General features: G+C 45.6%; 3 protein-coding genes across 3 annotated transcripts; 2 read left to right on the top strand and 1 right to left on the bottom strand.

Moving 5' to 3' along the window:
• Nucleotides 1-4,481: 4,481 nt before the first annotated feature.
• J4E87_000391 (uncharacterized protein) lies at nucleotides 4,482-10,223 on the top strand (the record flags this gene model as incomplete). The annotated part of the gene is made up of 1 exon (XM_049372049.1): nucleotides 4,482-10,223. One exon carries the CDS (start codon nucleotides 4,482-4,484, stop codon nucleotides 10,221-10,223), a length of 5,742 nt encoding a protein of 1,913 aa, XP_049238183.1.
• A 694-nt stretch (nucleotides 10,224-10,917) lies between these two features.
• J4E87_000392 (uncharacterized protein) lies at nucleotides 10,918-12,528 on the top strand (the record flags this gene model as incomplete). The annotated part of the gene is made up of 3 exons (XM_049372050.1): nucleotides 10,918-10,957; nucleotides 11,013-11,161; nucleotides 11,212-12,528. The coding sequence occupies 3 exons, from the start codon at nucleotides 10,918-10,920 to the stop codon at nucleotides 12,526-12,528; spliced, it is 1,506 nt and encodes a 501-aa protein (XP_049238184.1).
• Nucleotides 12,529-12,722: 194 nt separating this feature from the next.
• On the bottom strand, nucleotides 12,723-13,770 carry J4E87_000393 (uncharacterized protein; the record flags this gene model as incomplete). The annotated part of the gene is made up of 2 exons (XM_049372051.1): nucleotides 12,723-12,973; nucleotides 13,290-13,770. 2 exons carry the CDS (start codon nucleotides 13,768-13,770, stop codon nucleotides 12,723-12,725), a joined length of 732 nt encoding a protein of 243 aa, XP_049238185.1.
• Nucleotides 13,771-14,772: the final 1,002 nt, after the last annotated feature.

Below are 14,772 nucleotides of genomic sequence, written 5' to 3' on the forward strand. Positions count from 1 at the left end.
GTTCTAAAAGTTACGTAGTAGAAAGGTACTTTATTAAGTATATTAATTAATATTATTCTACTTATAGTAATAGTTAGGTTACTTCTAGTTAGAGTTAGAGTAATTCTAATCTAAAGTACTAGCGCAATCTTAGTAAGAGTTTAGTTACTCTTAGTTATACTAGAGAACTAAATATAGCTAGTAGTTAGGCTTATAATACTATAGCTTAGTAAGGTAATATTTACTATTACGCTACGCACTCTATAAGTTAAGCGTAGTCTAGTCTAGCTACTACTAGAGGTAAAGAACTTTCTAGTTCTTAGCCTTACGTAAGTTTTTAATATTATCTAAAGTAATATTAAAGTCTTTATATTTATAATAATACTTATTATACTATATAGTTATATCTTTATTAGCTTTAGTAAACTTTATATATATAGTGTTAAACGCTGCGTACTTAACTATACTTTTAATACGTTTCTTAAGCTTATTAATCTCTAGAAGAGTAGTATTATGCTCTAACACTATAGCCTTATATATTAGATTTCTACTAATTTTATTTATATTACTAGTAATAAAGGTTTATAACTAAGTTATAGCGCTCTTAAGCTTCTTATACTTAGTGTACTTTATCTAGTATATCTTACTACTAACGCTATTAATAGCCTAGAACTAGTTAATAGTATTAGATAGCTTCTTAATACGCTAGTTCTTAAGCTTAATAGTATAGGTAGTGTTATAAAAAGTAGTAAGAAGTATAGTAATATAGAAATACTAGTTATAGAGCTAGTCTATAACTTATTTATAGAAGTTCTCTACGTTAGTAATAGTAGAAGTAATTATACTATAGTATATACTATTATTAGTAAAGTAGTCTTAACTTACCTAAATTATAAAGAACCTAATATTAGTCTTACTATTATTAGTAGAGTTATTATATTATTATAACTTAATCTAGTTATAGAGCTTAGCTTTATTATTATAGAAAAGAATACGTACTTTATATAAGTTATTTTATAGTACTTCTATAGTAATATTACTAATCTTAATATAAATATACTTATTATTATTATCTAGAATATTAGATTCTTTATAACTACTATCTAAAACTACTAAATAAAGAAGTTATAGATAGAATATATAGAAGAAGCTCTTACATTACTAACTAAACTTTATATTTATAGTTAGTAGAAGTAGAAAAAGTAAGCTCTTACGTTACTAATTAGAATTTAGTAGTAGTAGTAGAGGTATACTTTCTTAGATATTACCTATAATTATCTAGAATTAGGTAGTTTTATTACTAAATCTAGCGTCTTAGCTAAAGCTTATAGAAAACGCGCTAGATATATTAAAGCTAAAGCTAGATATAGTAATAACTAGTGTATATATAGAATATAAGTATAGATAGATATTATAAAGTTATATTATTAATAGCGTATACTACGTCTACTTACTTAATAGTTTACTACTTTATTTACTAGTAGAATAAGCTAGTTCTCTACTAACTTTATAATTTAATATTATTTATATAACTAAGTCTAACACTTTTATAGTAATATTCTCTATTAATAAATACTAACTATTATAGTAGTAGGCTTTTAGTAGGCTTCTCTAGGCCTCTCTTATATCTTTATAGCTCTAATCTTTAGTATACTCTTAGTAGTATCTAACTAACTAGCTTATAAGTTCTACTCTATAGTTATATAGTAGAGCTCTATAAGCTAGTTATTACTAGTACTATATCTTAATAGCGTTATTTCTAAAAGAGTATATATATCTAATTTATATCTTAAGCGTAATAGTAATTACTATAATAGTGTTAGAGCTTCTTTAGCTTATATAAGTTATACGTAGTTATTATTAGAACTAATTATAATATAACTTAATAGAGTAGAGCGTAGAGTCTAGGTATAAGTAGACTTTAAACGTAGTATAGTATAATAGATAGAAATATAAGTTAAGATTATATTACTTATAAGATACTACGTTATTAAATAAATAGCTATACATATAAGGTTTTAATATTTCTTACTTAGTATAGCACTAGACCTAATTAGGTAGAGATTATAGATTTAATCTATAATATTAAGCTCTATAAAGGCTTTACTAACTCTAGAGAGAATAGAAAGATTTATAAAATACTAGATTAGGCTAAAATAAGCTAATATAAGTTAAAACTTACTTAATAATATTATTATAAATACTCTTATACTCTTCTACTAAGTTTATTTTTAAGTAGTATAAGTTACTACACTTAAAGTTCTTTATAGCTAGTAGAGTAGGCGCTAAGATATTATTAAAAGCTTAAAAATATAGAATAATAAGCCTTTTACTAAAGAGCTTCTAGTTAGCTAATAATTAGTAAATAATTTTATATATAGTTTCTAAGTTAATAAGATTCTTTAAAAGCTATATTAGTTAGTATTAGTATAAAAAGGCCTAAAATAGGCTAAAATAAACTAAAACTATTTATTCTAAAGCTATTTACTATATATTAGCTTTATAAAAGCTAATAAAGAGTAATAGTAGCTAAAAGAGAGTAAAATAGATACTTATAGTAAAGTACTACTTATTTATAGCCTAATACTAGCTATATAAAATAGTTTAGATAATAGTATCTCTAAATAGTATACTAGTAACTTTTCTAATTATACTAGTAAAAATAGCGCGCTTTTTTTTAGTTTTAAAAACTAAAAAAGTATAGCTATAGTAGTTAAATATATAAGACTTATTAAGCTTCTATAACTATAAGTAACTAGTATATAGTATATAACTAATCTTAAGAAGCTTAAGTATATAAAAGTAGCTTATAGTAATTTAATTATTACTAACTATAGTTAAGTTAAAGTAAAAAAAGCTATTAAAGCTTAAAATAGAGTAATATAGAGTATAAGAAGTAGATATAAGTAAAAAGAAAGTAAATTAATATAAAGTACGCGTTAATAGTTTTAGTTAAAGTACTAAAGGCTAGTTAGTAGTAATTTAGTATAATTTACGCTAGAAACCTCTAATTTAAGCTAAACTACTTTATTATACTTTAAAATAAGCTATAATAGGTTACTTTAGACCTTTTTAGAATTCTAGAAATAATAAGTAAAAAAAGCTAATACTTACTATTATAAAGTAATTAAGAAGTAAAGAATAAAAAAGAAAAATTTAACTAGCTAGAAATACTTAGAGCGTATAGGCCTACGCTAGCTCTACTAGCGTAAGTAGTAGCTTTATACGCACGTTTATATATAATTTTCTAAAACTACTACTTTTTATAATAAATTTCTACTTTTTTATAAATATAATATATCTATACTAGCTTAGAATAAGCTATTATAAGCTAAAATAGCTTATTATAAGCTATAGTTACTTTATTTAGCTTATTAAATAACTTTAGAAGTAGATTAAAAGTAATTTACTTTAAAAAAGAAAATAATATTAAGTTTTAGCTCTAAAGAGTCTAGGCTAACTTAGTATTAGCTATAAATACTTTAAAATTATTATTATAGCTTAGTAGTAATTTATTTCTAGTCTTTTTAAAATAATATACTTAATTATAGTTTAATATTATATATCTAGTATTTAACTAACTCTATTGTTTAATAATAGCTTTTTTAGAAAGTACTCTAGAATATAACTTTCTACTAGAGCTAGTATACTAAAGTAAACTATAAGAAATATCTATTAAAGACTAGCTAAAAGCTTATAATAAGATTCTTATAAAAATCTAAAAGAAGAGAAATTACTAGTTATTTATTAAGACTTTTATTAAATCTAGATTAATATAACTTTTTTAAGCTAAGAGCTCTGCAACTCTTTGCTACAAGTACTAACTCTGTTTACTTATAAGTACCGCCGCGGCTCGATGTTGAAGTCCCGCCTTCAAAATGTTCGGGTTAGGGGCTCTTTCGCGCGGTGAAATTGGCCGGACTGACACTGAACCCAAGCCACGTCGCGCTAACACGCGTGGAAATTCGTCAAGCAACGGGCGACGCTTCTAAGATTGTTCCTACCCAGACGAACGCCATGCAGGAACGCTCTTAGCTTCCCATAGTTCTTTGGGATCTTACTTTCGTTCCTGCATCCTACGCCCATTAGTAGGTACCGCTTGGCTCTAAAGCCGGCACCATCAATATTGATGGAAAAGACTATCTTCCCAACAGCGGCATCTCATCAGCGATGGGGGTTCGATCAAAACGGATTGCCACGGTGAGGATCTCACACGGCAGCAGCTATCGATTGTGGCTTTTGTCCCCTGGCCTCTCTGAAGAGACCCACCGGCTATCTACCCTGTCAGATGTACCTACGAGTCGGGCGACAAGCGTGAAAGCGGATTTAACGAGATGTCAGATTGTAATCGGGATCCAGACCACGTTGTCGTAGTATACCCAATTCGGTGTCAGCCCCGTGAACCCTTGGTGAGGATCTTCGAGCTTAAGTACCATCTAATATCATGTACTTCCGATCTCCATCGCTCGCTTCTCATCCTCGTCGATTGATCGTCATTCGTTATGCGCTCGTTCGCTGTTGCCGCCCTGCTCGGGCTTGCGGCTGCTCAGAGTAGTGCCTCTAATGCCACTCTGAGTATTGCGAGTCGTTCTTCGACATCGTCGACGCCTCTCACAACTACTTCGGCTACCTTGACAGGCCCCAGATCGGTCATCACTGTCGCCACCGATGGATCTGGGGATTACACCGCCATCAATGTAGCCGTAAAGGCTGCACAAGATAGCGGTATCGCCACTGTCTCCGTTCTTCCTGGAACCTACTCCGAGGCTGTCACTGTCATCGGACAGGCTACTGTTACGATCGCCGGACCCTCTCCTACAGCTGCGGATGATTGGTCCGAGAACAAAGTTACAATCGCTGCTACTACTGTTCCATTCAGCATTGGTACGGACAAGATCAAGGGTGTGACCGTCCGCAACATCAACATCGTCAATTCAGCTGCCGTTGGCCCAGGAGCCAATGCGGCAACCATTTCGCTCAGAGGAAGCAATGTTGCTTTCTATGGGTGCTCCATCATCTCGCCTGGTGGCACTGTAGTCTCCGCTACCTACGGAACGGCCTTCTTCGCCAATTCGTACATCGAGGGCTCGAACTATCTCTTCTACAACTACCCGACTATCTATCTGTACAAGTCCACCATCGTTCCTCTCAGTTCGAGTGCTCTTATCGTGTACAGCAAGGGTGGAACCCCTAACGGAGGTACCTTTGCGAACTCCACGGTCGTATTCGATTCGAGCTCGATACAGCAGAAGACAGGATATACAAACAACAATGTATTCTTGGCGGCGCCAGCTGCCAACGGTTCAGTGGCAATCTACCGGAACACAGCAATGGGAAATTTGATTGCCCCTGCTGGATTTCACCCTTCAGCGGCTACCACTCCATCTTTCTACGGCGAGTTCGCCACTACCGGTGCCGGTTCTTATAGCAAGAACGCCGCAGCTCGCCCTAGCTACGATGTTCTTCTCTCGGCTGATCAGGTGTCTCAATTCACCATCGACAAGGTCTTCGGAAATGCTTTCTACCCTTACGCTAGCTCTTCGCTTGCATGGGTCGATCAAAACGTTATTGCGTCATTGAAAGCATCGAATGATGCTCAGATTGCTTCCGCTTCATCTGCTGCGTCGACTGTTTCTTCTACAGTGTCTTCATCAGCTTCATCGATGGCTTCGCTGGCCAGTACCGCCAGCTCCATCTCGAACGCTACTATTACTGCTTCCACAATGACCAGTGCTACCCCAGTAGCCTCTTGCACGATCGCAGCCGCAGCCCCGACTCTGATAGTCTCCAAGACACCCGGACCATGCGAGTTCTCGAACGTCACGTCAGCTATCAGCGCCCTCCCCAACGACGGAAACCCATATACGATCAAGATTGGCGCGGGTACATACGTTGAGCAGCTTTCCATCACTCGCAAGGGGAAGGTCACCTTCAGGGGCTTCACCGACTTCACCAATGACTACACTATGAACAAGGTCCGCATTGAATTCTCCAGGGGCGAGCTTACCAGTGTTGGCAAGAACGAGCAAACACCTGTAGTATACTCCAAGCCCAGCGGCGATTCGGGAATGGCTTTGTACAACATCGACTTTGTCAACACCTACCCTCAGACTTCCAACACCGCAGCACTGGCTGCCGACTTCTACGGAGCGAACATTGCTGCCTATGGATGTTCCTTTGTTGGTTTCCAGGACACCCTACTTGCTAACAAGGGTACACAAGTGTTCAGCAACTGCTATGTTGAAGGTAGTGTTGACTTCATTTGGGGTTTCTCCACCGCATACTTCCATCAGTGCATGATCGTCAGCAACACGCCTGGCGCTTTCATCTCAGCACAATACAGGGCCACCGCAGACGCCCCCGGTGGATATGTGTTCGATTCTTCAGTCATCACATACAGTGCTACCTACGGCAACACCTTCGGTACGACCTACCTTGGCAGGCCTTACAGCCAATTCTCTATCGCTATCTACACGAACTCGTACATCGACAAGCATATCTCTAGCGCTGGTTGGACCGTATGGCAGACAAACAACCCTCAGACATCAGGAGTCACATTCGGCGAATACAACAACACGGGCCCTGGCAGCTGGACGGACACAGCCAAGCGGGCCGACTTTGCCACAAAGTTGACAGCGTCCCAGGCTGAGAAGTACACGCTTGCTGCATGGATCGGCAGCACGGCATGGTTGGACATGGATGCGTACAATGCGATTCCTTCGTACAGCCTTACAGGCCCCACGACCACCTCGCCATCACCATCTCCGTCCCCTTCTACTAACGGTACCGTGACTGGACCGACTACCACTGCAACTGTCAATGCCCACCCTGACAGCGGTACTGTGCCGCCCCTAGGCGCTGTGGTCGTTTCCAAGGATGGTAGCAACGGCGCTGCGTACACCAACATCACTGCCGCACTCGCTTCGCTCCCGCAAGATAAGACCAACCAAAGCATCTTCATCTACCCGGGTACCTACAACGAGCAGATCCCATCAGTCAACCGTCCTGGTGCCGTAAGGATCATCGGGTACACCGCTGGTAATCCAGGTCAGGCCTACAAGGATAATCAGGTCACCGTCTCCTTCGCTCGTGGTTTATCCGTCTCCCCATTACCCGTCGGACACTCAAACGCGGAAACATCGGTCTTTTCTACCGCATCAAGCAGGATTAGCATGTACAACGTCAACATGATCAACACTGATAACCTCGATGGTGCCGAGCCTAACTACGTGACTCTCGCGGGCTCAATATACGGCAATGACATCGCCTTCTATGCTTGTTCGTTCGACGGCTGGCAAGATACCCTTCTGAACGGAGCTACCGCTGGTTATCAATACTATGAGTCGTGCTACATTGGAGGTGCCATCGACTTCATTTGGGGCTACTCCAAAGCATACTTCAAGGGATGTACGATCGGTGCCAAGCGCAAGTCATCGGCCATCACGGCGCATAGCAGGAAGTCGAGCACCGAAATTGGTGGCTACATTTTCGATCAGTGCCTGTTCACTGCGGCTCCCAATGCAGTCGATGATCTTACCGGAAAAGTTTACCTCGGTCGGCCCTACTCCCAGTACGCGCTTGTTGTCGTGAAGAACTCGTATCTCGACGCTACGATTATTCCTGCGGCGTGGAAAATATGGTCCGCAACTGACCCGCGTACCGATCACATCACCTTCGCCGAGTTCAACAACTCGGGTCCTTCGAACTGGGAGCAAAACGCTGCTGCCCGTCAGTCATTCGGATATGCTACGCTGCTCACTTCTGACACCTACTCTTTGACTTCTGTTATGGACTCAACAGAATGGATTGACATGACCTACTTCAACTCCATTGTTACACCACAACCTTCCGCGCCCGTTGTCATCCCCCCTGGACCCATCGTCGTCGGCGGCAACTCGACTTTCAACGGCACGACCCCACCGGCCGGTGCTCTCATTGTCTCCAAGACACCGATTGCTGGTGTCGTGACATACGATACTATTCAAGCGGCTCTAAACGCTGCGCCAACTACGAGCAAGACGAATGCCACAATATTCATCTACCCTGGTACCTACGAGGAGCAGCTCATTATCGCCAAGTCCGGTCACACCATCTTCCGTGGATACTCCGATTCAACCGACGATTACTCCAAGAACCAAGTTACCATTCAATTCAGCCGCGGTGTGGATACTCAAGGCACCTCTGGTAGCAACACTGATGGAGCGACTGTCTACGCAAAGGGCAACTACTTCCATGGTTTCAACATCAACTTCCGAAACAACAACGGCACGCAGCAGAACATTGCTTCGCTTGGCTTCGCTGTTCAAAGCAGCAAGTTCGCTGCGCTGTACGGATGCCAGATCTATGGTAACCAGGATACTCTCAGTGTGTCTGGCAATCTATTCACCTTCAAGACCTACATTGAGGGTAATGTGGACTTTATATATGGTAGTGGATCTGCCTACTTCCTGGATTCGACGATCGCCTCCAACGAAGACGGCATCAGCATCACAGCTCACAAGCGTACGACCAACACAACTGCTGCGGGCTTCGTGTTCGATCAGTCAAGGATCGTGCCTGCACCCGGATCTGGGAATTTTAGCAGCGTCAGCCTTGGTCGTCCATGGAATAGCTTCTCGCGTGTCGCTTATGTTGGCTGCTACCTCGATGCCATGATCAGCCCGGCTGGATGGTCGCAGTGGTCAAAGACCAACCCGCAGACTGATGGTGTCACATACGGAGAGTACCATAACACTGGCCCAGGTTCTGATATCTGCAAGCGCGCTGCGTTCTCCCAGCAGCTTTCGGACAACGATGTTGCTCAGTTCCAGCTTGCTTCTTTCTTCGCCACGACTGCGTTCATAGATTTCCGATTCGTCGATACCCAGCCTTTCGCAATTGGTATGGGCTCGCCCCAGGTTTGCAGCACTGCATCCTCGTCCCTCATATCATCGTCAACAATGTCTGCCAGTGTTTCGGTATCTACTATGAGTCTCACCTCTTCGAGTAGTCTACCGTTGGTCACAGCATACACCACGACTACCGTGATCGCCCCACTTACTGCGAGCACCTTTGTCACCGCCCCTGAAGTCACTTCGACTACTGTGGTGAAAAGCACAGAGACGCTCTCGATCAGTGCCATCGACGTCATCAAGACCAGCACATTAAAGGTCACTGCCACCACCTCGATCGTTTCTCCTGACGTAACCTCCACTGCCACTTCGGTAGTAACTGAGGATGTTGGCCTTACTGTTACCCCGGAACCTGTTACCAAGACCAGCGTCGTCAAGGGTACCGTGACCGAAGCTGGAGTGACAACCAAGGGCGCTACGACTTCGACGGTCAAGGGCACCACGACTGTTACCGTTCTGTCCACCTCTTCGCCCAAGCCAACATCAATCACCGTCAGCGAGGGATCCACAGTCTTCATCACGAGCTCGAAGACTCAGAAGGCAGCTTCCACAATAGTCAAGACTACCATCTCGATCGAGCCGACCACCACCAAGACGACTACCGTGCAACCCAAAGACTCAGTCACGATCAGTAGCACGTCCATCAAGACAACTACCAAGAAGTCCACTACCACGCTCTCTTGCATTCCCACTCGCAGCGCGGAGAAGCTGGTCCGCCGAGGTGCCGTCCTTCCTCGCGCTGTGGCTAGCACTACCACGGTCACCGTCAGCACTACCGTGAGCAGCTACGTAGCCACAGCTACCGCAACTCAAGCTGGCTCGACCGCCTTTGTCACAGAGTTGTCCATCGCTACCAAGACTACTTCCCTGAAGGCCAGCACCAGCACAGTCACAGTCACATCCGTGGTGAAGACATTGACGATGGCTCAGGCAGGCTCTACCTACTACACGACAATCATTTCAACGGAGAAGATTGGCAAGACCACCACGCTGAAGGCCTCCACCAACACAGTCTACTCCACCGACCTCGTCACCAAGACTGTCCTTTCAACAGTCACTGAGCCAGCGGTCACAGTCAGCTCTCTCAAGACCGCTTCAAAGACTTCGACTATCCTCGCAGCACAGGAAACCATCGTCGTAACCCAGTCGAGCGACGTGACTTCCAAGACAACGATTACGCTGCCTGTCTCTACGAGCACCAAGTTTGAGACGGTGACTCTAGGTGGCGGAGTAAAGACGGAGACGGTTACTGGGGCCCCCAAAACCAAGACGGTAGTTGCGAAGAGTACTGTGACGGTTGTCAGTCTGGTGACGAAGACGTCGAAGGGTGCGGCGGCTTGCACGGCATCGTAGATGATGTCAGAGACGTGCGTTTCAATTCTTGTACATATGTAGTGTGTAATGCCTAATGAAGAGACGCTTCAGTTTGAATGTGTTTGCATCTGAGATGTGTCGTGCTGAGTAATCGGAGCTGCGTGGGCAGTTCTCGTGGTGGAGACGAATGGGGCTAGCGCAAGCGAGGGGTCCCAGGAGCTTCAGCCCACCAAGCCTCGTGCAGCCCACGTTAGAGGCGCGTCATGGCACCAAAAGTCATCGGAGCCGTCTCCTGCTCCGGCGCGCGGGATGGCGGGGGCCAGCTCAACAGCTACCGTTTTCACGCTCGTGCCCCCCGATTGCGCATCGTCTCCCCATATCATCCGACGCTTTTCCTGACGACTACACCGCTTACTGAACAAGCCCGCGAGCCATTGGCAGACTCAACAGCGGGGGTCCGTTACTACACTATCTTGGTAAGCCGCCGCACCCCCGACGTACGTCCAAAAGCAACCTGGGCGGGTGGAGAAGCAAATATCGTGTACAAAAGTGGGATTGGCCGCTGGGCATGGCCATTGAGCTGTTTTCTAGTGTTCTAGCCTCTTCGTCATACAGAGACTAACACCCTACGTCAAGGTCCCCACCTGTCGTCCTGAACCCTCGATTTCAGCGACACCACCGCCTCTCTCGCGATAACACCAAATCTACCTAAACCACCCCCACAACCGCAATCATGGTGCTACTCGGCGCAAGGAAACCGCCCTCCCGCAGGGGTATGCCTCAACCTCGCTATCGTATACAAGGACAGATGGGATAACACCGTGCTAGGCTCCATGGCGGACATGCCCAAGGATCTGAAGGAGCAGATCGACAGGCTCGAGGAGATGTTCGTGGTGAACACAGACAAGCTCAAGGCCATCTCGAACCACTTCGTCAAGGAGCTTGAGAAGGGCTTGTCGGAGGAGGGCGGAAGCATTGTGAGTCGCAATTTGCTTTGCGCTCTTCAGGATAGAGCTGACTGTGATAGCCCATGATTCCCACCTGGTGCATGGCCTTCCCCGACGGTAACGAGACCGGCAGCTACCTCGCGCTCGACATGGGTGGCACCAACCTGCGTGTCTGCGAGGTCACCCTGACAGAGGAGAAGGGCGAGTTCGAGATCATACAATCCAAGTACCGCATGCCCGAGGAGCTCAAGACGGGAACCGCCGAAGAGCTTTGGGGCTACGTTGCCGACTGTCTCCAGCAGTTCATCGAATACCACCACGAGGGCGAGCAGCTCAACCACCTGCCTCTCGGCTTCACCTTCTCATACCCCGTCTCGCAAGACGCCATCGACCACGGAGTCCTTCAGCGATGGACAAAGGGCTTCGATGTCGCCGGCATGGAGGGCGTGGATGTTGTTCCAGGCTTCAAGGCGGCTCTTGAGGAGCGCGGTGTACCCATCAAGCTTGCGGCTCTGGTCAACGACACGACCGGTACCATGATTGCCTCCGCGTATACCAACACCAAGATCAAGATCGGTTGCATCTTCGGCACCGGCTGCAACGCCGCCTACATGGAGGATTGCGGCTCCATCCCCAAGTTGAAGCATATGAAGCTCGACCCCAGCCTGCCAATGGCCATCAACTGCGAATGGGGCGCATTCGACAACGAACACCAGATCCTCCCAAGAACAAAGTACGATGTCATCGTTGACAAGGAATCACCACGACCCGGTCAGCAATCTTTCGAGAAGATGGTCGCCGGTCTCTACCTCGGCGAGATCTTCCGTCTCGTCCTCCAGGATCTGCACAAGGGTAGCGAATGCCACATGTTTGAGGGTCAGAACGCCAGCAAGCTCGACAAGCCTTACTCTCTCGACGCCGGATTCCTGTCTCAGATCGAGGAGGACCGCTTCGAGAACTTGCAAGACACAGGGGATCTCTTCCAAGAGAAGCTCGGCATCACCTGCACGAAGCCCGAACTCGAGCTCATCCGCCGTCTTGCCGAACTCATTGGCACACGTGCTGCTCGTCTCACCGCGTGCGGTGTAGGTGCCATTTGCAAGCACAAGAAGTGGGATGAAGTGCACGTCGGTGCCGATGGCTCCGTCTTCACAAAGTACCCCCACTTCAAGATCCGCCAAGCCCAGGCGCTCAAGGAGATCATGGACTGGCCCGCCAAGTACGGCAAGGGCAAGAACGACCCTGTCGAGGTGCTTCCCGCTGAGGACGGCTCTGGTGTAGGTGCTGCTCTGATTGCTGCGCTTACCGTGAAGCGTGCGCAGCAGGGTCAGTTGGCTGGTATCCGGGATCCGGACACGCTTCTGGCTATGGCTCCTAAGGATGCGAAGAAGGCCTGATAATGGATGTCTTATTCTGACAAATGAATGAATGATAGAATGTATATACGAAATGTGTCACATCTACCAAAGATTTGGTCTTTGCAGAGTGAAATTGGTAAACGTTATGAGCGTATTTTGAGGCAGATGATGCACAGAAGGCCACAGAACTGATGAATACAGAAAGCAACGTCGTTTAAACACATCACATACCCTCAAGCATACTGCTCCACCTGCTTCTCACTCCACTCCCAAAACGCGCTCGCCGTCTTCTTCCCAGTCTCGGACCAATAGTCCTTCCTCAGCATCCCAACCCTTCCAAACGGCATAACCCACTCGCCCGTCTTGAGCTTCGCAGCCTCAGGTGCGAGGCCAGCAAACAGTTCCGTATACGCGCCATTAACAGTCGGATACAACATGAAATTGGCGAAGAAATGATGCACAGCATTCATGTTGCGTCCGAGCTCTGTTTTAAGGTTCCCCGGGTTGAGCGCCTGCAGTAGTTTCTGTTAGTCGATCGACGCAGAGATCCTCAAAGAGGAGCGCAAAGAAAGGGGGGGAGGAACAAGAAAATTTGATGGAACATACCACACTAACAACCCCCTCGCCCCCATACTTCCTCTGAAACTCCAAGGCGTGAAACACATTCCCACCTTTACTCATCCCATACTTTGTCCAATTATTCACATTCTTGGTATACTCCAGATTACTCATATCCACCCCTCCAGACGGCGCGCTCATCTGCGACGCAATTGAACTCACCCAAATCACCCGAACGCTACCTTTTGCTTCTTTCTTCGCGGTTTCCAGCAAGACTGGCGTGAGGAGCTTGGTGAAGAGGAAGGGCGCGACGCAATTCGTGCCGAGTTGCAGCTCGTAACCTTGTTTCGTTGTGCTTCCAACCGGGGGGACCATGACGCCTGCGTTGTTGAAGAGGACATCCAGGCGTGATTCCTTTGCTAGGAATGAGTCGGCTGACGCTTTGATGCCGGAGAGGTCGTCGAGGTCGAGATGCAGGTAGTGTAGTGTGCCCTTGGAGTCTGGACATGCTTCTTTGATATAGGATATCGCTGCGTGCGCTTTTTCGGCGGACCGCGCGGCGATGTAGACGGTGGCGTGGTGGGTGTAGAGGAGGCGCGAGAGCTCTTTTCCTATTCCTGCAGAGGCGCCAGTTACGATGTAGACTTTTCCGCTGAGATTGGGGAGGTCGGTCTCGGTGAAGGAGGGGGCGGGTGGGAAGAACTGGCTGAATCGCTGGCCCATTTTGGAAGGGCGTGGTGGTTGTTGTAAGGGTCAAGTCAATTAATCGTTATTCTTTGATGGGGCAGGCGCGTGATGGTTTGTGGGTGTTCAGTAATCGTGAGAGGGCAAAAGACGTATATATACTCAGTTCCATCTTGAAAGCAAGTTCCCTCCATCCCGTTCAACTGGTACTTCGAACGGCCCGTTGTTCAAGACTCGGCTTCACCACGGCATAACTATTATACCAGCCACCCAGTCTGTAAGCCTATGAGAGGCCACAAACGCTGAATTAAAGTTGCGCTATCACGATATACATTGGATACGTCGTAGTCCCCTCCAAGCACCGTGTTTGGTGCGTCCCGTGGTTGTGTTTCGGGGTTAGGACGATGTGCGCGGCGGAGTTAAATGACGTGGTAATCGGGCCGTATACCTAGGTACTTCCAGGGTTGGTATGTTGGAGTGGGAGTGCGGAGTGGTGTTGTCGTTGACGACATGAGTTCTATCAAGCAGGACTTTTGTTGTGGTACGGCTCTTCTTGCTACATCCACGGCTGGGTAACGTACGAGGTTTGTACATGTCTCGCATCTGTTCGTACAATGTGTCACTTATTTTCCTGCGAAGTACCTGGGTAGGTAGTTGAGATTCTCACATGAAGTTGTAGGCGTCCACAGATAGGAAAGAACGCAGAACTGGTAACGGCTAGGCGGAAAAAAGAAGCCTTATCACTTTGGACTACGCTACCTAGACAACGCCTTGACATGTGCCCAAAGATCGCCGCCGTCTTCATCAAGTCGTACGCCTTCCTCAAATACCTTCAGCACCCCCGTTCTCCTTATCAGCGCCTCATCGACGTCCGAAGTCGTTTTCAGATTGCCAGCGACGCCCGGGACCCATAATCAGGTCTAAATACGGCAGCAAGCCCAGCATTCCTACGTATGTCAGCTCAATGCTCTCGAACATCTCTTTAGACCACCTGGGAAGGGAGTCGATAGGTACTTACACCAAGCTGTGCAGGTTCCTGCT

This window comes from Alternaria ethzedia, assembly GCF_023757985.1.
Source record: "Alternaria ethzedia strain BMP 0044 chromosome Unknown scaffold_1, whole genome shotgun sequence".
Classification (NCBI taxonomy): Eukaryota; Fungi; Ascomycota; class Dothideomycetes; order Pleosporales; family Pleosporaceae; genus Alternaria; species Alternaria ethzedia.